The 27,827-nt window shown below is 44.1% G+C and overlaps 1 protein-coding gene across 3 annotated transcripts in view; it reads left to right on the top strand.

Annotated features, from left to right (window-relative positions):
* sin3aa (SIN3 transcription regulator family member Aa) overlaps window positions 1-14,126 on the top strand; it is a 42,114-nt gene extending 27,988 nt beyond the window's left edge. For 2 of the 3 annotated variants that reach the window (XM_064930549.1, XM_064930547.1), the window contains exons 6-21: window positions 134-385; window positions 483-635; window positions 1,396-1,551; window positions 1,732-1,821; window positions 3,871-3,989; window positions 4,183-4,393; window positions 4,726-4,842; window positions 5,350-5,588; window positions 5,850-6,033; window positions 6,155-6,731; window positions 9,995-10,164; window positions 10,340-10,513; window positions 10,654-10,746; window positions 10,993-11,087; window positions 11,209-11,410; window positions 12,310-14,126. In XM_064930549.1, coding sequence (XP_064786621.1) covers window positions 134-385; window positions 483-635; window positions 1,396-1,551; window positions 1,732-1,821; window positions 3,871-3,989; window positions 4,183-4,393; window positions 4,726-4,842; window positions 5,350-5,588; window positions 5,850-6,033; window positions 6,155-6,731; window positions 9,995-10,164; window positions 10,340-10,513; window positions 10,654-10,746; window positions 10,993-11,087; window positions 11,209-11,410; window positions 12,310-12,540 — 3,063 coding nt within the window. In that variant the 3' untranslated portion in view covers window positions 12,541-14,126. The remainder of the gene's footprint in view (window positions 1-133; window positions 386-482; window positions 636-1,395; window positions 1,552-1,731; window positions 1,822-3,870; window positions 3,990-4,182; window positions 4,394-4,725; window positions 4,843-5,349; window positions 5,589-5,849; window positions 6,034-6,154; window positions 6,732-9,994; window positions 10,165-10,339; window positions 10,514-10,653; window positions 10,747-10,992; window positions 11,088-11,208; window positions 11,411-12,309) is intronic. The other variant, XM_064930548.1, reaches the window with a different exon arrangement.
* Window positions 14,127-27,827: the final 13,701 nt, after the last annotated feature.

Here is a 27,827-nt window from a genome sequence, read left to right as displayed (position 1 = left end):
TATAAATATTACACATTATTTGCCTGTATTATGTTTACCACTCTGTTTTCTCAGTCGGCTAGTCCAAAATGTTAAATATGTTAGTTTTTCCCCAGCATGATTTCATATACATATTTGTTTTGTCTTTGTCTAGCAGCCACCGCAATCTCCAGTCCTCACGCCAAGCAGCCAGCCCAATCCGTCCATTCCCGCCTATGCCTCCCCCCAATCCCCAACCCTGCAGACCCACACACCGATCAGTGGCACGCCCAATGCCCCTCCGCTGCAGAACAACCAGCCTGTGGAGTTCAATCATGCCATCAACTACGTCAATAAGATCAAGAACCGTTTCCAGGGTCAGCCGGACATCTACAAAGCCTTCCTGGAGATCCTGCACACCTACCAGGTCAGCAGCCAAACCACATTTTCCTCTTAGACCACCTATCACATAATATTCCAACTGGAGCATTCATAATAGCAATGTTTTTCTTTGTCAACTCTAGAAGGAGCAGCGGAATGCTAAGGAGGCAGGAGGGAACTACACCCCAGCCCTGACAGAGCAGGAGGTCTATGCCCAGGTGGCCCAGCTCTTCAAGAACCAGGAGGACCTTCTCTCTGAGTTTGGCCAGTTCTTACCAGATGCCAACAGCTCGGTGGTGAGTAGAGCACAAAGCATTTATCTGTGCCCTGAGAATCTAAACTGAGTATACAAAACATTAACAACACCGGCTCTTTCCTTGACATAGACTGACCAGGTGAAAGCTATGATCCCTTATTGTCACTTCTTAAATCTCCTTCAATCAGTGTAATTGAAGTGCAGGAGACAGGTTAAAGAAATATTTTTAGCCTTGAGACATGGATTGTGTTCGTGTGCTGTTCAGGGTGAATAGGCAAGGCAAAATATTTAAGTGCCTTTTGAAGGGGTTATGGTAGTAGGTGCAGGGCAAAACAGTCTGTGTCAAGAACTGCAATGCTCTTGGGTTTTTCACACTCTACAGTTTCCCATGTGTATCAAGAAAGGTCCACCACCCAAAGGATATCCAGCCAACTTTACACAACTGTGGGAAGCTTTGGTGTCAACATGGGCCAGCATCCCTGTGGAACGCTTTCAACACTTTGTAGAGTCCTTGCCCCAGTGAATTGAGGCTGTTCTGAGGGAAAAGGGGGTGGAGGGGTTTAACTCAATATTAGGAAGGTGATATCTAATGTTTGCTATACTCTGAACAGACTTTATAGTATCCACTGAGTATTAATTTGTATTCAGAAGTATTTGTCCCTAAAAGTCCATATCAGACATAAAATTCAGTGGTTGACGTAACATTTCGATAGCAGGTTTTCAAATGAGTACCTGAGGTAATATTGTGATGCAACGACCTCTGAGCTATCTGCCAATGTCGTGTCCCTTATCCTCCCTAGCTGTTAAGCAAGACGACAGCAGAAAAAGCGGAGTCTGTGCGGAATGACCACGGAGGCACAGCGAAGAAGCTGCAGCTCAACAACAAACAGAGGCCCAATCAGAACGGTTGCCAGATCCGCATGCTCTCTGGGACGGTTGCCACACCCCCTGTCAAGGTACACACCCCTTCTATCTGCACACTGTAGATATGAAAATGCATTACCCTCTGACTGCTTTCCAGCATGCTCTACTATTTTACAGCTTGTGTTGAATTATTTATAAATATAAACTGATATATTTTTTACATCACAGTTGAGAATTCATGCTCTTTTGTTCACATCTTTGCTATCTTGAAGAAGAAGCCCAAGTTACTGAATTTGAAAGACTCGTCCCTGGTAGAAGCCAGCAAACATGGAGATGGCACAGAATCTCTGTTCTTTGAGAAGGTGAGTTTGAGCTTGGCTTTCTGCCCAATTTAGTTTCATTAGCTACGGTATTAAATAACCTGATAGGTCAATGTTTTTAACTAAATGTAATTAAATATTAGAGTAAACGTTGCTTATTTCCTGATATAATGAACTAAATGTTTAGATTTTTATTTTACCTTTATTGAACTAGGCGAGTCAGTTAAGAATAAATTCTTATTTTCAATGACGGCCTATGAACAGTGGGTTAACTGCCATGTTCAGGGGCAGAACGACAGATTTGTACCTTGTCAGTTCGGGGATTCGATCTTGCAACCTTTCAGTTACTAGTCCAATGCTCTAACCGCTAGGCTACCTGCCACCCCAGGCGGCATACCCCCCATAAAGCTTGAAGGTGCAGTATGATATACACTGCTCAAAAAAATAAAGGGAACGCTTAAACAACACAATGTAACTCAAGTCAATCACACTTCTGTGAAATCAAACTGTCCACTTAGGAAGCAACACTGACAAAAGTTTCACATGCTGTTGTGCAAATGGAATAAACAACAGGCGGAAATTATAGGCAATTAGCAAGACACCCCCCAATAAAGGAGTGGTTCTGCAGGTGGGGACCACAGACCACTTCTCAGTTCCTATGCTTCCTGGCTGATGTTTTGGTCACTTTTGAATGCTGGCGGTGCTTTCACTCTAGTGGTAGCATGAGATGGAGTCTACAACCCACACAAGTGGCTCAGGTAGTGCAGTTCATCCAGGATGGTACATCAATGCGACCTGTGGCAAGAAGGTTTGCTGTGTCTGTCAGCGTAGTGTCCAGAGCATGGGGGCGCTACCAGGAGACAGGCCAGTACATCAGGAGATGTGGAGGAGGCCGTAGGAGGGCAACAACCCAGCAGCAGGACCGCTACCTCCGCCTTTGTGCAAGGAGGAGCACTGCCAGAGCCCTGCAAAATGACCTCTAGCAGGCCACAAATGTGCATGTGTCTGTTCAAACGGTCAGAAACCGACTCCATGAGGGTGGTATGAGGGCCTGACGTCCACAGGTGGGGGTTGTGCTTACAGCCCAACACCGTGCAGGACGTTTGGCATTTGCCAGAGAACACCAAGATTGGCAAATTCGCCACTGGCGAACTGTGCTCTTCACAGATGAAAGCAGGTTCACACTGAGCACATGTGACAGACGTGAGAGTCTGGAGACGCCGTGGAGAACGTTCTGCTGCTTGCAACATCCTCCAGCATGACAGGTTTGGCGGTGAGTCAGTCATGGTGTGTGTTGGCATTTATTTGGGGGGCCGCACAGCCCTCCATGTGCACGCCAGAGGTAGCCTGACTGCCATTAGGTACCGAGATGAGATCCTCAGACCCCTTGTGAGACCATATGCTGGTGCGGTTGGCCCTGGGTTCCTCCTAATGCAAGACAATGCTAGACCTCATGTGGCTGGAGTGTGTCAGCAGTTCCTGCAAGAGGAAGGCATTGATGCTATGGACTGGCCCGCCCGTTCCCCAGACCTGAATCCAATTGAGCACAACTGGGACAAGATGTCTTGCTCCATCCACCAACGCCACGTTGCACCACAGACTGTGCAGGAGTTGGCGGATGCTTTAGTCCAGGTCTGGGAGGAGATCCCTCAGGAGACCATCCGCCACCTCATCAGGAGCATGCCCAGGCGTTGTAGGGAGGTCATACAGACACGTGGAGGCCACATACACTACAGTGCCTCATTTTGACTTGTTTTAAGGACATTACATCAAAGTTGGATCAGCCTGTAGTGTGGTTTTCCACTTAAATTTTGAGTGTGACTCCAAATCCAGACCTCCATGGGTTGATACATTTGATTTCCATTGATAATTTGTGTGATTTTGTTGTCAGCACATTCAACTATGTAAAGAAAAAAATATTTAATAAAAATATTTCATTCAGATCTAGGATGTGTTATTTTAGTGTTCCCTTTTTTGTGAGCAGTGTAGTTAATCTTAAAGGGAACATGCTATTTTTTAAATTATTTTTAAACTTTTTGAATCTGTCTTTACTTGACGTCTCATCCAGGTGTTTATATATATTTTTTGCAGGTGCGGAAGGCCTTGCGGAGTGCAGAGGCCTATGACAACTTCCTGCGTTGTTTGGTTATCTTCAACCAAGAGGTCATCTCCAGGGCTGAGCTGGTGCAACTGGTGCTGCCTTTCCTGGGGTGAGTACGGAAGTTGGGAAACTGCCTCACTCACTCAGTGACCGACTATTCATCCACTTTTCATTGGTCGTGGCTTGTTTCACATCATTGACATGTTTGACTGATTATGCATTCATTTGATCCATTCAGTAAAGCTTTAAGTGTGGCTGAAGCAAAAACATTTTTTAACCAAAATGGCCACTGTCGTTGACAGGAGATTCCCCGAACTGTTCAATTGGTTCAAGAACTTCCTAGGATACCGGGAAATGTCCCACACTGAGCGCTATCCCAAGGAGCGTGCCTTGGAGGGCATTGCCATGGAGATCGACTATGCTTCCTGCAAGAGACTGGGCTCGAGCTACAGAGCACTGCCGAAGAGCTACACGCAGCCCAAGTGCACCGGGAGAACGCCACTGTGCAAAGAGGTAAGTGCAACACTGCCCCTCGAAGGCAATCTAAAGAACTACAGCCATTCAACAGGCCCTCAAGGGAACCTTTTTCACCAGCCATTAACCACACCTACCTGTCAGCTGTTCACACAAATAATTTCTCACTGTGTGTACTGTTTTCTGAATGTAGTGGATGTTCATGTCGGAACCATGTTTCTATAGGTTTACTTGGTGAAATCAGAGCTGTATTATTACCAGAGCTGTATTGCGTTGTGTGGTGCAAAGCTGTGAGGCAGTCTTTTTCTTTTACACCTTTTTATATGTGTAAAGTATGTACACGATGTTTAGTGTGTCCTTGCTTCATCCAGGTCCTCAATGACACCTGGGTGTCCTTCCCTTCCTGGTCTGAAGACTCCACCTTTGTGAGCTCCAAAAAGACCCAGTATGAGGAGCACATCTACAGATGTGAGGATGAACGCTTCGAGGTGAGTTAGCCCAAAACTGTAAACCAAATTAATAAGAACAGTTTCGATCTGTTTCATGGACAAATACATCCATCTATGCCAGGGATGGGCAACTTTTATGGGGTGGGGAGCACAAAAAAACAGAACTCGTGTCATGAGGCATCCCCTTGCTAACAAAAAATTTTCAGCCCCCCTCGTGACATCTAATATTTTTTTTTACGTTCCCTGCAAATTTGCACATTTTGCCATTGGGTGGAGGTACACTTTTGCAGTTTTTAATATAACTAATGTCCAATGGGCCCCACCCCTGTCAGTACTTCACCAGATTCACTACAAGTAAATTAGTCTAGCGGCCAGCTATCTAAACCAGTCGAAAACATTTTTACTGACATGGGCTAATTAAGTATCTGATGCCAAATTTTGAAATTGCTCCCGTTTGCCCATCCCTGATCTATGCTATTATGTTGTCTTGCCCATGTTGTGCTTGTCATGTACCGCTCCCTTATTTTCATTTGTATTTGCCTCCAGCTGGACGTGGTGCTGGAGACCAACCTGGCCACCATCCGCATGCTGGAGACCGTACAAAGAAAACTGTCCCGTATGTCTGCCGAGGAGCAGGCTAAGTTCCGCCTGGACAACACGCTGGGAGGTTCCTCGGAAGTCATCCATCGCAAGGCCATCCAGAGGATATACGGTGACAAGGCCCCTGACATCATCGATGGGCTCAAGAAGAACCCTGCCATTTCTGTTCCCATTGTGCTGAAGAGGTGAGTGTCAAGCCAAAACTCAAACTGTACCAGGAAAGGAGTATTTTTTTATTGCGCATGTCATTTGGATGAACTATCCCTAGTTTCTCTAAACTGTTGATTACATTTTTATATATTTGTTTACGGGGCTTTTGTGGGTGTCTACATTCTTTCATGCATGCTCATATGCCTATTCTTACATCTGAAAACTATTAATATTTTCACTTAGTCACATCTTGAGGTTTTCTCCTGCAAGTCTCCTCATTCCCATGTTGTCCTCAGGTTAAAGACCAAGGAGGAGGAGTGGCGGGAAGCCCAGAGGGGCTTCAACAAGATCTGGAGGGAGCAGAATGAGAAGTACTACTTGAAGTCTCTCGACCACCAAGGTATCAACTTCAAACAGAACGACACCAAGGTGCTACGATCCAAGACACTGCTCAATGAGATTGAGAGCATCTACGACGAGGTGAGTTTTCTTGAATTTCAATAAGTTAAAATGGATAGAGTCTTAAATTGTGGGATGTTTATGTTTCTGTTCATTCAACAGCAAGTAGGTGAAAAGTGTGTGCTTTTGTGTTGCGGTGTAGCGACAGGAACAGGCGTCGGAGGAGAACACCGCGATGCCCAGCGGCCCCCACCTGACTTTGACCTACAAGGACAGCCAGATCCTGGAGGATGCTGCCGCCCTCATCATCCACCACGTCAAGCGGCAGACGGGCATCCAGAAGGAGGATAAGTACAAGATCAAACAAATCATTCACCACTTGATCCCAGACATGCTGTTTGCCCAGCGCGGCGAGCTCTCGGACCTGGAGGAAGAAGAGGAAGAGGAGATGGAGCTGGATGAGGCCGTGGCCAAGAAGCACAATGGCGTCACGCAAGGTGGAAGCCCCAACAAGTCCTCCAAGCTCCTCTTCTGCAACACGGGTGCCCAGAAGCTGCGAAGTTGCACCGAGGCCTACAATCTATTTTACGTCAACAATAACTGGTACATCTTCCTGCGGCTGCACCAGACACTGTGCTCGCGGCTGATGCGGATCTACGGGCAGGCGGAGAGACAAATAGAGGAGGACATACGGGAGCGTGACTGGGAGAGAGAGGTGCTGGGCCTCAAGCGAGACAAGAATGACAGCCCTGCCATCCAGCTGAGACTGAAAGAGCCCAGTGAGTTCATAGCACAAAACTGTTAATTCCACACAGCCTTTTCACACTCAAACACTCAGGGTTTTCATCACTTTGATTGGTAAGTCTCATAGACACACAGTGCATCAGCACTGTGATAATGGGGGGCTACGTGGATCTGTGAAGCATTGAGCAAGCTGGAGATTGGGTAATCATAGCCCTTGGAGATACACAGAATGTGCAAATTTCCACAGTAAATCATTTGCTATTCAGATTGTGCATTGAATGATGTGTATAAGTATAGAGGTCTGCTTGGCACTTATTTTTTTCATCCTGCCAGCGGACTCCCACCTGTTACTGCAAAAACTGGTCCTCAACCCAACCGCAGTCCTGCAATGTTATTTTAGGTTTAAGTAAATTTTCACGTGGCCCATTATATTAAGCTATCGATATTACTGGGTTTATCGGTCATTGTGCAGTAGTTTGAAGAGAGCCGAGTTGGAGAGACTTTCTCTTGAGCTATTTTTATAGCCTACATTCGGAGTGGGACTCTTTTCAGACTGAGGCAAATATGGTTAATCAGCATTTATTCCTAGGCAATGTTGTAAACTATAGCCTTAATCATATTTAGGAAGTATAGTTCCTTGGAAAGATACACCACAATAAATTGAACCTTTATTTAATTAGGCAAGTTGGTTAAGAACAAATTCTTATTTACAATGATGGCCTACCCCGGCCAAACCTTCCCCTAACCTGGACTACGCTGTGCCAATTGTGCACTGCCCTGTTGGACTCCCGATCACGGCTGGTTGCGATACAGCCCATGATCTCATCAGGGTCTGTAGTGACGCCTCTAGCACTGCGATGCAGTGCCTTAGACCTCTGCGCCACTCGGGACACTTGCTCGGTGAACATCTCATTCCAAAATCATGGGTATTAGTATGGAGTTGGTCCCCCCTTTGCCGCTAACAGCTTCCACTCTTCTGGGAAGGCTTTCCACTAGATGTTGGAAAATTGCTGCAGGGTCTTGCTTCTATTCAGACACAAGCATTAGTGAGGTCGGGCACTGATGTTGAACAATTAAGCTCGCAGTTGGTGTTCCAATTCATCCCAAAAGTGTTCATTGGGGTTGAGGTCAGGGCTCTGCCACACTGATCTCGACAAACCATTTCTGGACCCCACTTTGTACACTAGGAATTATCATGCTGAAACAGGAAATGTCCTTCCCAAAACTGTTGCCACAAAGTTGGAAGCACAGAATCATCTAGAATGTCGTTGAATGCTGTAGCATTAAGATTTCCTTTCACTAGAAATAAGGGGCCTAGCCCACGCCATGAGAAATAGACCCAGACCATTATTCCTCCTTCACTAAACTTTTTTGGCACTATGCATTTGGGCAGGTAGCATTTTTATTATTTTCTACATTTTAGAATAATAGTGAAGACATTAAAACTATGAAATTACACACATGGAATCATATAGTATCCCAAAAACGTTTTAACAATGCAAAATATATTTTAGGTTCTTCAAAGTAGCCACCCTTTGCCTTGATGACGTCTTTGCGCACTCTTGGCATTCTCTCAACCAGCTTCATGAGGTAGTCAACTGGAATGCATTTCAATTAACAGGTGTGCCTTCTTTCCTTAATGTGTTTGAGCCAATCAGTTGTGTTGTGACAATGTAGGTATATAGCTCAAACATTTCCTGTGGTATACAGAAGATAGCCCTATCTGGTAAAAAAAAAAAGCCTATTAATATGGCAAATATAGCTCAAATCAGCAAGGAGAAACGATAGTCCATCATTACGTCAAGACGTAAAGGTCAGTCAATCTCTGGGAAATTTCAAGTGTGGTTGCAAAAACCATCAAGCGCTATGATGAAACTGGCTCTCATGAGGACTGCCACAGGAAAGGAAGACCCAGAGTTACCTCTGCTGCAGAGGATAAGTTCATTAGAGTTACCAGACTCAAAAATTGCAGCCCAAATAAATGCTTCAGAGTTCAAGTAACAGAAAAATCTCAAAATCAACTGTTCAGAGGAGACCGCGTGAATCAGGCCTTCATGGTCAAATTGCTGCAAAGAAACAACCACTAAAGGACACCAATAAGAAGAAGAGACTTGATTGGGCCAAGAAACAAGAGCAATGGACATTAGACTGGTGGAAATCTGTCCTTTGGTCTGATGAGTCCAAATTTGAGATTTTGGGTTCAGCCACCGTGTCTTTGTGAGACGCAATGTGAGTGAACAGATGATCTCCGCATGAGTGGTTCCCACAGTGAAGCATGGAGGAGGAGGGGTGATGATGTGGGGGTGCTTTTCTGGTTACACTGTCAGCGATGTTTTGTTTTTTTTGTTTTTTTTTATTCGAGGCACACTTAACCAGCATGGCTACCACAGCATTCTGCAGCGATACGCCATCCCATCTGGTTTGGGCTTATTCCCACTATTATTTGTTTTTCAACAGGACCATGACCCAACACGCATCCAGGCTGTGTAAGGGCTATTTGACCAAGAAGGAGAGTGATGGAGCGCTGCATCAGATGACCTGGCCTCCACAATCACCCGATCTCAACCCAATTGAGATGGTTTGGGATGAGTTGGACCGCAGAGTGAAGCAAAAGCAGCCAATAAGTGCTCAGCATATGTGGGAACTCCTTCAACATTGTTGGAAAAGCATTCCAAATGACTCCCTCGTGAAGCTGGTTGAGATAATGCCAATAGTGTGCAAAGCTGTAATCAAGGCAAAGGGTGGCTACTTAGAAGAAACTAAAATATATATATATTTTTTTTTTACACTTATTTTTGGCTACTACATGATTCCGTATATGTTATTTCATAGTGTTGATGTCTTCACTATTATGCGACAATGTAGGAAATAGTCAAAATTAAGAATGAGTTGTTGTTTGAGCTTTTGACTGGTACTGTATACTCGGCGCACTTGATCTTACATGCCCAACTGGAAGAGTAGAGGTAGACTACTGAAGTTGAAGTAGCGAATTCTGAGTTTGTGAGTAATGTGACATGCTTTTAATACAATGGGTAGGCTAACCCATACAAAGCGCAAAGACCACCATTTCTAACTCCGTAGGACAACAAATATTTTAATTCCAAAGAAGTCTGTCTAACCGTCCACTCCCACCCGCAGCATGAAAAATGCTGACGGCCCCACTGATCTGTCGGGATCCTCAGGTCCTGCAGTTATCCCATGGGAATGCAGTCCTCTATTTAAATGTCATCTGTACATTGGTTGAACTGATGCATAGTGCCATGATCAGTTTCTGATCATCTTTCTTCCCCACCTGCAGTGGATATAGAGGTGGAGGACTACTACTCTGCCTTCCTGGAGATGGTGCGGAACCTTCTGGATGGCAACATGGAGCCGGCTCAGTACGAGGACTCCCTCCGGGAGATGTTCACCATCCATGCCTACACCGCCTTCACCATGGACAAACTCATCCAGAGCATCGCCAGGCAGGTCAGTAGCCCCTCATACTGCTATTCTTTTACACTAGGTTTGGGCTAGTAGCATAGCTAGCTTTTTGAGCTGTCAGGTTTTTGTTGAAGCATTTTTTTTTATATAGGTTGTTTCTGCTGGTCTAGACCTTGTGCACCTTTCTCCACTCAGCTCTTCTTCTTTTCTGTGTCTGCAGCTCCAGCACATAGTGAGTGACGAGATCTGCGTGCAGGTGACAGACCTGTACTTAGCAGAGGGCACCAACGGGGCCACCGGAGGTCCCCTTCCCACCCAGACATCCAGAGCTTCCACAGAGGGATGCTACCAGCGCAAGGCGGAACAGATCATGTCCGACGAGAATTGCTTCAAGGTAGATCGACCACTGTCGGGAAATAGTTTTTTTTTCCTGTGATGTCTGTTTCTGACTATCGTACACATCTATAAATAAAAACTCTAATGTAATCTTTCTCTCTCTCATCTCCTGCCTTTCTTCCCTCGCTCTCACCACAGCTTATGTTTCTAAAGAACAGAGGCCATGTTCAACTGACAGTGGAGCTTCTGGACACCGAGGAGGAGAACTCCGATGAACCCATGGAGACAGAGGTAATAGACAGCACAGCACAAATATATGCTTTTATTTTCTCCTGTGTGAACCCAGGCACCTCTCAGCTTTCCGCCACTTAATTAGAGCACCTGTATTTGACCAATGGCGAAGATTGTTGTCAATCTGTGAACACACCTCGTTGAAGGTTGTTTTTAGTGTTGTGGTAAACAGTAGATGTGTGTTATCACTGCTAACCTTTTATTTTGGCAGCTGGTCTGTGTATTGAGTTGTTTTGTGTTTTCTAGCGCTGGTCAGATTACGTGGGTCGCTACCTGAATTCTGACTCTACCTCTCCAGAGTTGCGGGAACACCTTGCTCAGAAACCTGTCTTCCTTCCCAGGTTAGTGTCACTCTATTTGAATATGCATTCTTTATTCTCCCTTTTCAAGGGAGAAGTGGTGCAAAATGCCTCAAACGAGAGTTAGCTTTGACTAGCCTAACCTGGACCCTTTTGTCATCAGGAACCTCCGTCGGATACGTAAGTACCAAAGGGGTAGGGAGCAGCTAGAGAAGGAGGCCAGCGAGGGGGAGAACAAGTCCACGGAGAATGCGGAGAACCTTAAAATGGAATGTATGTTCAAGCTCAACTCCTACAAGATGGTTTATGTCTTCAAGTCTGAGGACTACATGTACCGACGCACTGCCTTGCTGCGAGCTCACCAGGTATTCACCTACTCCCACTACCGTCTCAGTGTAGTGGAGCTGTACATATTACCCTTTGTGGCCTCGTCCTTTTAATGGGCACAATCCTATTTGTGACTTGTTATTCTAGTCGGTTAAATTAGTAACCATCCTCTAAATCAGTGGTTTCCAAACTTTCACTCAGGCTCCCCTTCAAGCATTGGGGAACATTCTGTGCCCCCTCCTGCATGTGCAATGTATATTTCTGACTGTTCACAACCTTCTTGTTGGTGGAGAGAACGTTTCTCAGCTTTAAAGCTTAATTCCAGCAATTCTACACGTTTTGTCACATGTTGCAGAGAACTTGCAGGTTCTACATCTCGTTTTCTTACAATTTTATATGTTTTTCCATGTCAATTGTGTTTTCATGTGTTAATCAAGTGACTCAAACAATACAACAAAATATATGGCTAAAAAACATTCGCTGACATGGATTAGTTGATCTGGACATTTCTGAGAGGTCATAAATAGCTCTCTTATGCCGCGTTCACATGCAAATCGGAACTAGGAAACTCAAGCATTTCAGACTTGCTGATTCATTGAGCGCGGCATGTATAACTACAACCGACTAGTTTGTGAACGTGACATGAGCTATGCAATGACTGACATGACAAGGAAAACTGATGCACTACCCATTTTTGAAATTGCACCTTGTGCATTCTACTATTACAACTTTCAAGAGTACGTTGAAAGCCGGACTGAGTTCTGAGTGCCCCCTCCGCCAAACCCTCGCGTGCCTCAGTTTGGGAACCACTGCTCTAAAGGACCACCAATTGTGTGAGCGATACCGTAGAAACCTATATTTGCTGTGTTGAGAGTTCTGTTTCTTTTAACGCAGTAGTATCATGACCACGGTGTCCCTCTCTCCTTTCCACCTGCAGTCACATGAGAGAGTGAGCACTCGGTTGCACAAGCGCTTCCAGGCCTGGGTCGACTTCTGGGTGAAGGAGCATGTCACTCGCGACATGGCCGCTGAGACCAACCAGTGGCTGATGGGAGAGGGGCGTGACGGCCTGGTGCCGTGCACCACCACCCGCGAGCTGGAGATCCTCCACTTCATGAACATCAACAAGTACCGTGTCCAATACGGCTCACCCTTCAAAGCACCATAACCCACCAGGATTGGAAGGGGGGTTTGGGATTATATACTAGGATGGGTGAGGAGGAGGGGGCATATCAACAACTTTCTAAGGCTGATATGGGAGCACAACACACAACTAGGTCTTACCGGGGGCGACTGGATCACTGTTTTTAACCAGCGGTTTTAGCTGTGCACACTTTTGCAGGGCCTTCGGTGCCAAAATGTAGGGAGTTGTTCTGTTGGTTGAAATCTAGCCACAGTCACTGACCTGAGCTCTTACCAGCAGACCAAACCACATCACAAATCATGGTCTTCGGGGCTTTAATAAAAGGCTTTTGGGACTTGCCCTGTGTGCTCCCTAGAGGTGCCTGCTAGGTTACAGCCTCACTTGCGCTCAGTCAGTAGGCTGGGGTTTGGTTGTTTGTTATTGACAGACAGTAATATATGAAGCCATCAGAATAAGGATTCTCTTGTCAAAGATTACTTGTGACGGTGTAACTGCGGTATCCGTGGAAAATAGTTTTGGGGGATAAGTGCACTTAACTATGAATTGGATGGGGCTGAGTTTGAGTTGCCACGGTTTCAAGGGTGCATGGAGCTCAAAGCGGACTTTAGTTGAAACGATCTGGCACAGCCACGTCCCTGTGCTGGGGACAAATCACAATAACACATCACTTCAAAACGAGAACACGATGTTTCTTATTGGTCACCTTTCCTTTTCAAACACACGGGTGCATTAAGAGAACGAGGCCTGAGTCCCAAGCAGCGTTGTGGGGTGAAAAGCACTGTTGTGTTTAATGTAAAAAGACAAGTAGATTAGCCACACAACTCTGCCGTGTCTGACTGTAAAATTGTATAGCTTGTGAATGTCAGATTGTGAAATGTATTGTGTGTGTGTGTATATATTTATTATAAGTATATAAACACAACTAATCCTGGCCAACCCTGATATTCAACCTTTTGAAGTTGCTGGCAATGCCCTACTACGCCAATACACCAGCTTGTACACATGAACCGAGATCATTATGGATGGACTATCCACACACTGTAAATAAACTGTACATAGTGTCAGACCTTTTTTATGACTAAGAACTGCGTTGTTGTGCTAGTAATACTTTCTAAGCTTACTGTGGACTTGTGAGAGGTGGCTGAAGTTAGTACGTATATGAAAAATAAAAATGCAAGACAGTTTTTACCAAAGGGAGTTGATTATGATAGTTGTTTTTTGTTTTTCCTTACTGTGGTTTTTTTTGTTGTTCTTTGTAGTTAGAAATGTTCATTTGAAAAGTAGAAATGTATCCAGGTCTTTGTTTTTGAAATGGAAGTTTTATAAAATCTTAAATTTTTTGGAAGTTTGATTTTGGCTTTCATTTCAGTCGATATCACTGCCCATGTGGATATGCTGAACATACTCTCAATGGAGTGGCGCTGGGCTATTAGCAGATGGCCTGTATCCACAAAGCACCTCAGAAAAGGTCCTAGGAATCCTGTTTTAAAACCTGTTTTAAGCCAATCTCTATCAAATCGTTTCTGGATAATAATTAAGTACCTCATTGTGATTGTTTTCAATTAAAATGGTCAAAAATAATAAAATAGCTTCTTAGCGAAGACTTGCTAGGACTGTCTGGGAGTGGTCTGAGTGGGGAGGGAAAAACTGAACTAGCTGTTATTGGTGGAGAGGTTTGGAACTCGTTATTGGTCTATTAACTAATTTACCGCATGGTGATGTCACAATAGAAAGGCTTAAGCTCCAACCCCCCAAAACAGGATGACATTTCAGGAAGTCTTTTCAAACGGCTCTTACACGAAAAGGGCATTAATTATTTTCATGATTTTTAAGTATTATTCCGACCGAATGGTGTGGAAACGTATATAAAACACAGAAAAATCACATGTTTTACTGCACTGGGTATTTTAATCTTCTCAAGTTGTTTGGCATGTGATACTAGATGTATACCGAGTGTAAAAAAAAAACAAACATTAACTGCTCTTTCCATGACAGACAGACCAGGTTAAAGCTACGATCCCTTATTGATGTCACTTCTTAAATCCACTTCAATCAGTGTAGATGAAGGGGAGGAGACAGATTTAAGGATTTTTAAGCTTTACGTAAAACGCTTTTCAACTTACTCAAAATGATTGTCAGGATCAAGTCTTACAATGCATCTACCACAGTGCGTTTTTCCTGTTGACTTTAGTTTTACCAAAGTACCAATATTTTGAGAACCTAAGGAACCTCTTACAAATTAATAAATATCCCATGAAAATGTTTTGGTGCCAAAGTCTTGGATGGTGAAACCAGCAGGTATCATAGACTGCTGTCTTTGTACCTTGAGTACCGATGTGCGTATTCTTCTGTTTTTAGCTGTCCAGGAAGCTGTCATTGGTTTGTGTGTGTGTGTGTGTGTGTGTGTGTGTGTGTGTCTAACCCTATTAATATATATAATATATCAGTAAAAAAAAGAAACGTCACCTTTTCAGGACTCTGTCTTTCAAAGATAATTCATAAAAATCCAAATAACTTCTTAGGACACTGAAGAGGCCTCTTCTACTTTCTGACTCAAAAGATGCCCAGGGTCCCTGCTCATCTGCGTAAACGTGCCTTAGGCATGCTGCAAATGGGCATGAAGACTACATGTGGCCAGGGCAATAAATTACAATGTCTAAGACGGCACTTCTGGGAGACAGGACGGACAGCTGATCGTCCTCGCAGTGGCAGACTACGTGTAACAACACCTGCACAGGATCGGTACATCCGAACATCACACCTGCGGGACAGGTACAGGGTGGCAACAACTGCTCGAGTTACTCCAGGAACACACAATCCTTCCATTTAGTGCTCAGACTGTCCGCAATAGGCTAAGAGAGGCTGGGCTGAGTGCTTGTAGGCCTGTTGTAAGGCAGGTCCTCACCAGGCAACAACGTCGCCTATGGGCACAAACCCACCGTTGCTGGTCCAAAAAAGTGCTCTTCACTGACATGTCGCGATTTTGTCTCACCAGGGGTGATGGTCGGATTTGCGTTTATCGTCGAAGGAATGGGTGTTACACCGAGGCTTGTACTCTGGAGCGGGATCGATGTGGAGGGTCTGGGGCGGTGTGTCACAGCATCATCAGACTGAGTTTGTTGTCATTGCCTGCAATCTCAATGCTGTGCGTTACAGGGAAGACATCCTCCTCCCTCATGTGGTACCCTTCCTGCAGGCTCATCATGACAATGCCACCAGCTCGTTCTATGTGTGATTTTCTGTAAGACGGGAATGTCAGTGTTCTGCCATGTTCAGCGCAGATCTCAATCCCTTTGAGCGTGTCTAGGACCTGTTGGTTCTGAGGGAGGAGGATGAGGGTGAGCGCCCCCCCCAGAAATGTCCGGGAACTTGCAGGTGCCTTGTTGGAAGAGTGGGGTAATATCTCACAGCAAGAACTGGCAAATCTGGTGCAGTCCATGAGGACGAGATGCACTGCAGTACTTAATGCAGCTGGTGGCCTCACCAGATACTGTTACTTTTTTATTTTGACCCCACTCCCCCCCTTGTTCAGGGACACATTATTTAGGTTCTGTCAAGGCACATGTCTGTGGAACTTTGTTTATGTCGAATCTTGTTATGTTCATACAAATATTTATACATGTTAAGTTTGCTGAAATTAAACATAGTTAAAAGTGAAAGGACGTTTCTTTTTTTGCCGAGTTTATATAAAAACAAATTGACTGCACTGGGCCTTTAAGACACTGCTCAGATAAACTGAGCCAGGAGTAAAGTCAATTCATAGAAGTTTCTACGCTTGTATTCACGACCGTTTTGAGCTACCGGAAAGGAAAGATGGTGATGACGCTCAACGACGTTGTAAATAATGTCGGAAAAACAATTTCGACGAGGCATCGGCAGCTATGAACTCTAGACAATCGCGGTAAATGTGACGATGGTAAAAAAAAATATATACACTACTAGTCAAAAGTTTCGACACCTACTCATTCAAGGGTTTTCCTTTATTTTAACTATTTTCTTCATTGTAGAATAACAGTGAAGATGAAATAACACATGGATTCCTAAAGTAACCCAAAAAGGTTTTAACAAATAAAAAAAATATTTTAGATACTTCAAAGTAGCCTTCCTTTGCCTTGATGACAGCTTTGCACACTTGGCATTTTCTCAACCAGCTTCATGAGGGAGTCACATGGAATGTATTTCTATTAATAAATGGTGTGCCTTGCTAATTTGTGGAATTCCTTTTTTATGAGTTTGAGCCAATCAGTTGTGTTGTGACAAGGTAGGGGTGGTATACAGAAGATATCCCTATCTGGTAAAAGACCACGCCCATATTGTGGCAAGAACCACTCAAATAAGTAAAGAGAAAGGACAGTCCACCATTACTTTAAGACATGAAGGTCAGTCAATCTGGAACATTTCGAGAACTAACGCCGAGCTCTATGATGAAACTGGCTCTCATGAGGACCGCCACAGGAAAGGAAGAAGTCGCAGACGAGTAGGTAAACCACCACTACCCTCTGTATTATTGGCCAACCTGCAATCATTGGAAAACAAACTAGAGGTAGACTATACTACCAATGGGACATTTAAAACTGTAATAGTTTATGTTTCACCGAGACTAAACTGAACGACGACACTGATAATATAGAGCTGGCTGGCTTCTCCGTGTTTCGGCAGGACGGGGTGGGGATTGGGGGGAGGTATATTTGTCAACTTCTGGTACGCTATGTCTAATATTGAAGAATATTTGAGGTATTTCTCACCTGAGGTAGAATATCGCATGATAAGACTTCTCATTTATATTATTCATAGCCGTCTATTTAAACCGATGCTGGCACGAAGACCGCAGTCTATTTACCACCACAAACCGATGCTTGCACGAAGACCGCAGTCGACGAGCTGTCTAAGGCCATAAGCAAACAAGAAAATTCTCATCCAGAAGCGACGCTCCTAATGGCCGGGGACTTGAATACAGGCAAACTTAAATCCGTTTGAACTCATTTCTACCATCATGTCACATATGCAACCGGAGGGGGAAAAAAACTCTAGACCACCTTTACTCCACACAGAGATGCTACACACAGAGATGCATACAAAGCTCTTCCTCGCCCTCCATTTGGCAAATATATCCTCCTGATTCCTGCTTACATTCAAAAACTAAATCATGAAGTACCAGTGACTCGCTCAATACGGAAGTGGTCAGATGACGCGGATGCTACGCTGCAGGACTGTTTTGCTACCACAGACTGGAATATGTTCTGGGATTCGTCCAATGGCATTGAGGAGTATACCACCTCAGTCACCGGCTTCAACAATAAGTGCATTGTTGACGTCGTCCCCACAGTGACCGCACGTACATTTCCCAACCAGAAGCCATGGTTTACAAGCAATATCCGCATTGAGCTAAAAGCTGCCTCTTTCAAGGCGGGGGACACTAATCCGGACGCTTATTAGAAGTCCCGCTATGCTCTCAGACTAACCATCAAACAGGCAATGCATCAATACAGGACTAAGATTGAATCCTACTACACCGTCTCTGACGCTCGTCGGATGTGGCAGGGCTTGAAAATTATTACGGACTACAAAGAAAAACCCAGCCGTGAGCTGCCTAGTGATGCAAGCGTACCAGACGAGCTAATTGCCTTTTATGCTTGCTTTGATGCAAGCAACACGGAAACATGTATGAGAGCACCAGTTGTTCCAAATGACTGTATGGTCATGCTCTCCGTAGCCGATGTGAGCAAGACCTTTTAAACAGGTCAACGTTCACAAAGCCGTGGGGGCCAGACATATTACGAGGATGTGTACTCAAAGCATGTGCGGACCAACTGGCAAGTGTTTTCACTGACAATTTCACCCTTTCCCTGGCTGAGTATGTAATACCTACATGTTTCAAGCAGACTGCCATAGTCCCTGTGCTCAACAACACGAAGATAACCTGCCTAAATTATTACCGCCCCGTAGCACACGTCGGTAGCCATGAAGTGCTTTGAAAGGCTGGTCATGGCTCACATCAACACCATCATGTCAGAAACCCTAGACCCACTCCAATTTGTATACCGCACCAACAGATCCACAGATAACGCAACCTCAATCACACTCCCCACCTGGATGAAAGGAACACCTATGTGAGAAAGTTGTTCATTGACTACAGCTCAGCGTTCAAAACCATAGTCCCCACAAAGCTCATCACTAAGCTAAGGACCCTGGGACTAAACACCTCCCTCAGCAACTGGATCCTGGACTTCCTGACAGGCTGCCCCCAGGTGGTTAGGGTAGGTAACAACACATCCGCCACACTGAACTTCAACACTGGGAGCCAGGAAAAGGAAAAGGAGGGCCAAACAGGCCCCCATTCACATCGACGGGACTGAAGTGGAGTGGGTCGAGAGTTTCAAGTTCCTTGGTGTCCACATCAACAACAAACTATCATGGTCCAAACACACCAAGACAGTTGTGAAGAGGGCACGACAACACCTTTTCCCCCGAAGGAGACTGAAAATATTTGTCATGTGTCCCCATTCTCAAAAACTTCTACAGCTGACCCATGGAGAGCATCCTGACCGGTTGCATCACTGCCTGGTATGGCAACTGCCTGGCATCTGACCGTAAGGCGCTACAGAGGGTAGTGCGTATGACTCAGTGCGTCACTGGGGCCAAGCTTCCTGACATCCAGGATCTATATACTAGGTGTTGTCAGAGGAAGGCCGTAAAAATTGTCATAGATTGTTCTCTCTGCTACCGGAGCGCCAAGTCTAGGACCAAAAGGCTCCTTAACAGCTTCTACCCCCAAGCCATAAGACTGCTGAATAACTAATCAAATGGCCACCCAGACTATGTACGTTTACTCCCCCCCCATTGTTTTGACACTGCTGCTACTCTCTGTGTATTATCTATGCAGTCACTTTACAAATTACCTCGACTAACCTGTACCCTGCACATTGACTCGGTACCGGTCCCCTTGTATATAGCCTCGTTATTGTTTATGTAGATGTTTTTTTGTTTTTTTTTACTTTATCCAGTAAATATTTTATTAACTCTTATTTCTTGAACTGCATTGTTGGTTAAGGGCTTGTAAGTAAGCATTTCACGGTTAGGTCTACTACACCTGTTGTATTTGGCGCATGTGACAAATAAAATTTGATTTGATCTTGCGCTTAGTGGGACTTTAATTTATTTTTCAACAGGACAATGTCCCAACTCACCTCCAGGCTGTGTAAGGGCTATTTGACCAAGAAGGAGGGTGATGGAGTCCAGCGTCAGATGACCTGGCTTCCACAATCACTCAACCCAATTGAGATAGTTGGGATGAGTTGGACCGCGGAGTGAATGAAAAGCAGCCAACAAGTGCTCAGCGTATGTGAGAACTCCGGCAAGACTGTTGGAAAAGCATTCCAGGTGAAGCTGGTTGAGAGAATGTCAAGAGTGTGCAAAGCTGTAATCAAGGCAAAGAGTGGCTACTTTGAAGAATCTCAAATATAAAATATATTTAGATTTGTTTAACACTTTTTTTGGTTACGACATGGCTCTCTGTTATTTCATAGTTTTGATGTCTTCACTATTATTCTACAATGTAGAAAATAGTCAAAGTAAAGAGAAACCCTTGAATGAGTCGGTTTGTCCAAACTTTTGACTGGTACCCTATATCACTTTCACCTGAAACGATCACTTTGCCTACTCTTAATTATTGGCTGATATGTTTTCATGCGTGCCGTTATATCAACACACTCGTCACTCCCGTTTAGCTACTCTAAATCACTTGGCAAAGTTGTCAAGTCACTTGCTGATAATGTTGCATAAAATGTTTGAAAGCGCTATCATTTTCATTGAACTAAATCAAAGTTATTAGGCCCTAGATGCCTTCAATTGCCCAATTTTTAGGCATGCGTGCCCAATTTAGGCATATTTGATATTGTTCTCCAAATAGATGACTTAAAATAACATGTAGGTTAAATAATATATATTTTTTAAACAGCTTATTTATTAGCCAGTGTGGTTAGGTATATTATGTGAAATAGGGCTCATGAGAAATCATTTTCAATAGTGCAAGATACTGTTGCATGTAGGTCTAGATTATTTATGCATTGATCATATAGGAATATCAAAACATTCTTTCAACAACTCCACTGACTTGCTGCCCTTTTCTATTTTCAAGACTGGTTAGGTTAACTGGTTAGGACAGTTTGTGAAATATGTTCTACTCTGAGACGCTTTGTGGATACGCCCTCAGTTCATTCTTGCAGTCCCTAGGCAGCAAGAAGAATTGAACGAAGTATAATTTCTTCGCAAAGGTCTCCCACCCTGGATAGATTTCTTCTGTGTGTATATATATATATACACACACACACACACACACACACACACACAGTACCAGTCAAAAGTTTGGACACAAATGCGCTTTCAATGATTTTCCTTTATTTTTACAATTTTCTAAATTATTAAATAGTAGTGAAGACATAAAATATGAAATAACACATGGAATCATGTAGTACCCCAAAAAGTGTTAAATAACTCTAAATATATTAGATTCTTTGAAGTAGCCACCCTTTGCCTTGATGAAAGCTTTTCACACTCTTGGCATTCTCAACCAGCTTCATGACGAATGCTTTTCCAACAGTCTTGAAGGAGTTCCCACATATGCTGAGCACTTGTTTGGCTGCTGTTCCTTCACTCTGCGGTCCAACTCATCCCAAACCATCTCAATTGGGTTGAGATCGGGTGATAGTGGAGGCCAGATCATCTGATACAGCGCTCCATCACTCTCCTTCTTGGTCAAATAGCCCTTACACAGCCTGGAGGTTTGTCCAGTTGAAAAACAAAATAGTCCCACTAAGCGCTAATCTATACGGGATGGCGTGATGACCATGCTGGTTAATATTGCCTTGAATTCTAAATAAATAACTGACAGTGTCACCAGCAAAGCACCTCCTCCATGCTTCACGGTGGAAACCACACATGCTGAGATCATCCATTCATCTACTCTGCGTCACACAAAGACACAGCGGTTGGAACCAAAAATCTCACATTTGGACTCCTTAGACCAAGGGACAGATTTCCACTGGTCTAATGTCCATTGCTAGTGTTTCTTGGCCCAAACAAGTCTCTTCCTATTGGTGTCCTTTATTAGTGGTGTCTTTGCAGGAATTTGACCATGAAGGCCTGATTCACGCTGAATTAGTTGATGTTGAGATGTCTATTTCTTGAACTCTGTGAAGCATTTATTTTGGCTGCAATCTGAGGTGCAGTTATCTCTAAGGAAAAGCAGCTAACAAGTGTTCAGCATATGGCCATGTACTGTTATAATCTCCACCCGGCACAGCCAAAAGAGGACATGACACCCCTCAGAGCCTGGTTCCTCTCTAGGTTTTTTCCTAGGTTCCTGCCCTTAACGGGAGTTTTTCCTAGCCACCGTGCTTCTACATCTGCATTGCTTGCTGTTTGGGGTTTTAGGCTGGGTTTCTGTATAGCACTTTGTGACATCGGCTGATGTAAAAAGGACTTTATAAATAAATGTGATTGATTGATATGTGGGAACTCCTTCAAGACTGTTGGAAAAGCATTCCAGGTGAAGCTGGTTTAGAAAATGAGTGTGCAAAGCTTTCATCAAGGCAAAGGGTGGCTATTTGAAGAATCTCAAATATAAAATTATATTTAGATTTGTTTAACACTTTTCTGGTTACTACATGATTCTATGTGTTATTTTATAGTTTTGATGTCTTCACTATTATTCTACAGTGTAGATAATAGTACAAAATTAAGAAAAACCCTTGAATGAGTAGGTGTTCTAAAACTTTTGACCGGTGGGGTGTGTGTGTGTGTGTGTGTGTGTGTGTGTGTGTGTGTGTGTGTGTGTGTGTGTGTGTGTGTGTGTGTGTGTGTGTGTGTGTGTGTGTGTAGAAAAAAAATAAGTCACTTGAGCATGTATTTTCTGTGGATCATAGCCCTTTATTTCAACATTATTTAAAATAATAATAAAAAATGACATTTGTAGCTGATATACCCTGTCCTGAGGGTTTGTTTAAAAATATATATATTTGTAGCCTGTAATGGATACAAACACAGTATGTAGCTACTAAACAAAAATGCAGATAATTGTGTGTGTGTGGGTTACAAAGATGAGGTAGTCATTCAAAAATCATGTTAAACACTATTATTGCACACAGAGTCCATGCTACTTACGTGACTTGTTAAGAAAATGTTTACTCCTGAACTTATTTAGGCTTGCCATAACAAAGGGGTTGAATACTTATTGACTCAAGACATGTCAGCTCTCCATTTTTTATTCATTTGTAAACATTTCAAAAATCATAATTCCACTTTGGGGTTATGTCTTATTGTGTGTAGGCCACCTCTGAAGAGGGAAGTTGTAGGTGTAGAAAAGTGTATGTAGTCGATCAGTTAACTTTTTTTGTTCCGACCATGAAGAGCGCGAACACATTTTTGGGTCGTAAGCCTTTGACAGTGTGCCCATGGATGTCATAAGGTGAATTCAGCAATTTGTAAGTCGCTCTGGATAAGAGCGTCTGACTTAAATGTAAATGTAAATGCCCATGTCATTGACTATCATTGTTCATCCATTTTCATGTTGAGAACATAGGAACTATCCCAATCTGAGTCTATTGCTGACCACAGTCTTCTGTGTGGAGATTTGGTGGGCTATTTATTATAGTGTTATCTTAGTACTGTTTAGCCGCTGGGGGATGTTGTAGGATAGGATGTGTGTCTTGTTCCAAACGCAAAGAAATGTACACGCATGCAATGTTCTTATTTTCCAGCAGATGGCGCTGTTTCACCATCTAACTCAAGTTATATACCAGTGTACATTATAGTACATTATAGTTGTTGATGAGCAGCATTGCCCATAGAAAATAATCATAATATACCAGTAATGTAAAGTGGTCAACCAAAGTAGATTGTGATGGTAGTTGGTCTCAGTCACTAACCAAAATTTTACTAAATATATACTGGGAATGTTTGTGAATGTAAGTACATCTGCACTATATCTGTGTGTTTAAAGGTGCATAGGCGCCTGAGCAATGGCATTAAAGGAGCAGCTGCATCCCCACTTTCAAAATAGAGGTGCAAACATGTTTTTTACCTGAGATGTGTCAGCGTCCATTGGGTAATTTGTGATTTTCAATGATTAGTAATATTATGAGCTCGTCTATATTACAATGGATATGTGAATTTGATATATTATATAAAAATGAACAAATTGCATTTTGCACCACCTCCCCCTGTCGCCTCAAGATTAATGGTTTTGCCCAGTGGAAAGTTTTTCTTCCCTCCACGTTTGTATCGTTGTTTCATGTCGGATGATGGGCACGGACTCGACTGATTCGTCTTCGATGTATAGCAGCCTCTGGGAGAATCTCAATTGCGTGCGTCTTCTCTCCTCGCCTCCTTCTCAAACCCCATTGGTGGAGAAGGTCAGAGGGTAGGGACCTCTGGCTTTCTCATCCAATGGATTTTGAGAAGGAGAGTATGCAAGAAGGATGCAATTAAGATTCTCCCACTGACTCTGAGTAGCCTTCCATCAGCCTACCTAAGGTTGCACCTTTGCAGGAAACTGCATGTGCGGTAGCTAATATTACATGATTACATTTGTAATAAAGAAAGGATCCCCAAGCTGTTTACATTCTGCATTTTTTCCATCTATTTTCACAACATCAATCGGTTAAATCACATTGTTAAAAATGTTTTATTCAGTTACAAAAGTAAGAGTCCTGGCTGAGCCCCATATGCGAGCACACCGTGGCCACTTCGCGGTTACAATGTAGCCAAGCTGTGTCTGTGTGCCTATGCACAAATTGAAAAAAACTGTTTTGAGGTAATTGTACCTCAAAACAGCTCTGCATTGCTTGGTAAGTAATATCGCCCAAATAAGACATTTCTACCTTCGTTGCATCAAATATGTAGCCTATGCTGCTGAGACAAGTTCTGTCTCTAAAATGACTTTGGAGGCGGTTTATGGTAGAGAAATTAACATTAAATTCTCTGGCGACAGCTCTAGTGGATATTGCTGCAGTCAGCATGCCAATTGCACGCTCCCTCAACTTGAGACATCTGTGGCGTTGTGTGACAAAACTGCACATTTTAGATGGGCCTTTTATTGTCCCCAGCACAAGGTGCACCTGTGTAATAATCATGCTGTTTAATCAGCTTCTAGGTATGCCACGCCTGTCAGGTGGATGATGTTGGCAAAGGAGAAATGCTCACGGACGGGGATTGAAACAAATTTGTGCAAAACATTTTAGAGAAATAAGGTTTTTGTGCATGTGTTTTTTATTTCAGGTCATGAAACATAAAACCAACACTTTACATCTTGCGTTTATACTTTTTGTTCAGCGTAATATATTGTGGCTAAACCTATGAAAAACAGTTGTTCTGTTCATAAATATGGATTCCCTCTGTGATAAAACGGAAGAATTGCAGTATTCTTTTTTTTGCACCCCCACTTTCAGACAAAAAAGTCAGGCATCTTGCCAAGATTGATTTAGGACATTTGGCTCATTAAGTAAACAGTTACCAAGCTTGGCGTGTACAAAAAGTGGTTGGACATATCCTTTTACATGCACCCGTTGTGTCCGAAGACACCGAATAAAAGTGGTTGGACATATCCTTTTCATCCCGTTGTGTCCGAAGACACCGAATAAGTTCCTTTCCTGACCAATGATGGATGAAAATACTGGATCGGTTCCATTAAATTGCTCTCACAGACCAGTGGTCATGGAGAAAAAACGAGACAAAGAAAAAGCCCCTCAAGGTTATTGGGACATGCCATATAGGTCACACACTTGTTTTCAGTGCAGCTGTGTACATAATCTGATGGGGTGGCTGGGGCTGAGGGGACCTCACTGGGACTGAGCTCAGTCTGGCTGGCCAGCGAGCCCTGGGTGGTGCACCACAACTGGCACAGATCAGATGAGGCCGGACAGGTGAGAGATAAACCCAGTCCCCCACCCCTCTCTGTTCCCCCCTGACCCAGTTAGCACTTGTAGCGCCGGGGCCCTGACGAGGAGCCGGACTGACACATGCCCACAGAATCCCCCTTCTCCCACCGGCAGAGGTAATGAGTTCTGTTAAAAGGGAAAGCAGGAGAGGGGGTTGTACTTTTCCCCAAAGTCCTTCTGCATGATTATGCCTCAGAGTGCATGCTTCCCAACTTCCAACAGTGTTTGAACAGCCCCTAATGGTGGCCCAGCGTATACAAAGTTTGACTCTCAGAGCAGGCTGCTGTTGGAACTACAGATTAGGTATTGTCTCTGAAACAAGAGGCTCCTCACTGTCAAAGCTGCCAATTAACTCACTGATTGGCAAACATTAGTGAATGCTGTTTACTTTTCCAGTATGTCAAGGGACAGAGTCTTTTCTCTTCTGGAGCATGGGGGTGGATTTTCTCTCATTCATTCTCTGTCCAGTGCACTACGCAGCCAAGACAAAGTGCTCCTGGTACCTCAAAAAAGTCACCTTGGAACAGCAAGTCCCATCCTCATTCATTTTTTTTTCTTTGTTGCAACAATGTTCTTCTTTTCACAACTGCAGTGTGTGTATTCTCTGCACACTCTAGCCGGGGGATACTCCAGATCTGAACTATAATGAGGGCTTTCCGTGCTGTGTTGAGGCCCCCCACCTCCCGGCTCCTCCACAGCAATGGGGTTAGTCAGGAGCAGTCTGGCAATTTTGCATAACCACTGCAGCCTTCTGTAGTACAGTCACTCTCAAGCACTCTACCAAAGTTTTCGCACACCAATTTTCAATGTATGTGTGCATTGTTAAAGCAAACAAGTGCTTTTTATCCATAACAAAACTGAATCAGTCACAGCGTAGATGGGGTGTAAAGGCTACAATTGAATGGAGGACTGCCTCATGTTAAATGTGCAATCAGAGGGGGAAAAACTCTGGACCACCTTTACTCCACACACAGAGACGCATACAAAGCTCTCCCTCGGCCTCCATTTGGCAAATCTGATCATAATTCTATCCTCTTGATTCCAGTGACAAGCAAAAATGAAAGCAGGAAGCACCAGTGACTAGATCAATAAAAAAGTGGTCAGATGAAGCAGATGCTAAGCAACAGGACTGTTTTGCTAGCACAGACTGGAATATGTTCAGGGATTCCTCCAATGAAATTGAGGAGTACACCACATCAGTCATTGGCTTCATTAATAAGAACACCGATGACGTCGTACCCACAGTGACCGTATGTGCATACCCCAACCAGAAGCCATGGATTACAGGCAACATCTGCACTGAGCTAAAGGCTAGTGCTACCGCTTTCGAGGAGTGGGACTCTAACCCAGAGGCTTATAAGAAATCCCGCTATGCCCTCAAACGAACCATCAAACAGGCAAAGCAGGACTAAGATCGAATCGTACTACACCGGGTCAGCTGCTCGTCGGATGTGGCAGGGCTTGCAAACCTTTACAGACTACAAAGGGAAGCACAGCCGAGAGCTGCCCAGTGACCCAAGCCTACCAGACGAGATAACTGTTTCTATGTTCGCTTCGAGGCAAATAACACTGAAACATGCATGAGAGCCCCAGCTGTTCCAGAATACTGTGTGATCACGTTCTCCACAGCTGATGTGAGTAAGACCTTTAAACAGGTCAACATTCACAAGGCCGCAGGGCCAGACGGATTACCAGGACGTGTACTGCGAGCATGCGCTGACCAACTGGCAAGTGTCTTCACTGACATTTTCATCCTCTCCCTGTCCGAGTCTGTAATACCAACATGTTTTAAGCAGACCACAAAAGCGCCTGTGCCCAAGAACACTAAGGTAACCTGCCTAAATGACTAGCGACCTGTAGCACTTACGTCTGTAGCCATGAAGTGCTTTGAAAGGCTGGTCATGGCTCACATCAACACCATTATTCCAGAAACCCTAGACCCATTCCAATTTGCATACGGCCCCAACAGATCCACAGACGATGCAATCTCTATTGCAATCCACACTGTCCTTTCCCACCTGGACAAAAGGAACAGCTATATAAGAATGCTATTCATTGACTACAGCTCAGCGCTCAACACCATAGTGCCCTCAATGCTCATCTATAAGCTAAAGTCCTTGGGACTAAACACCTCCCTCTGCAACTCGATCCTGGTCTTCCTGACGGGCCGCCCCCAGGTTGTAAGGGTAGGTAACTACACATCCGCCACTCCAGGCTGTATAAGGGCTATTTTTATCAAGAAGGAGAGTGATGGTGCAGCATCAGATGATCTGGCCTCCACAATCTCCCAACCTCAACCAAATTGAGAGAGTTTGGGATGAGTCGGACCACCACACATCCGCCTGTTCACTCATGACTGCATGGCCAGGCACGACT

The sequence above is a fragment of the Oncorhynchus masou genome, chromosome 22 (genome assembly GCF_036934945.1).
Source record: "Oncorhynchus masou masou isolate Uvic2021 chromosome 22, UVic_Omas_1.1, whole genome shotgun sequence".
Classification (NCBI taxonomy): Eukaryota; Metazoa; Chordata; class Actinopteri; order Salmoniformes; family Salmonidae; genus Oncorhynchus; species Oncorhynchus masou.
The sequence above is the reverse complement of the archived record's forward strand: the minus strand, read 5'-3'. Positions and strand labels throughout refer to the sequence as shown.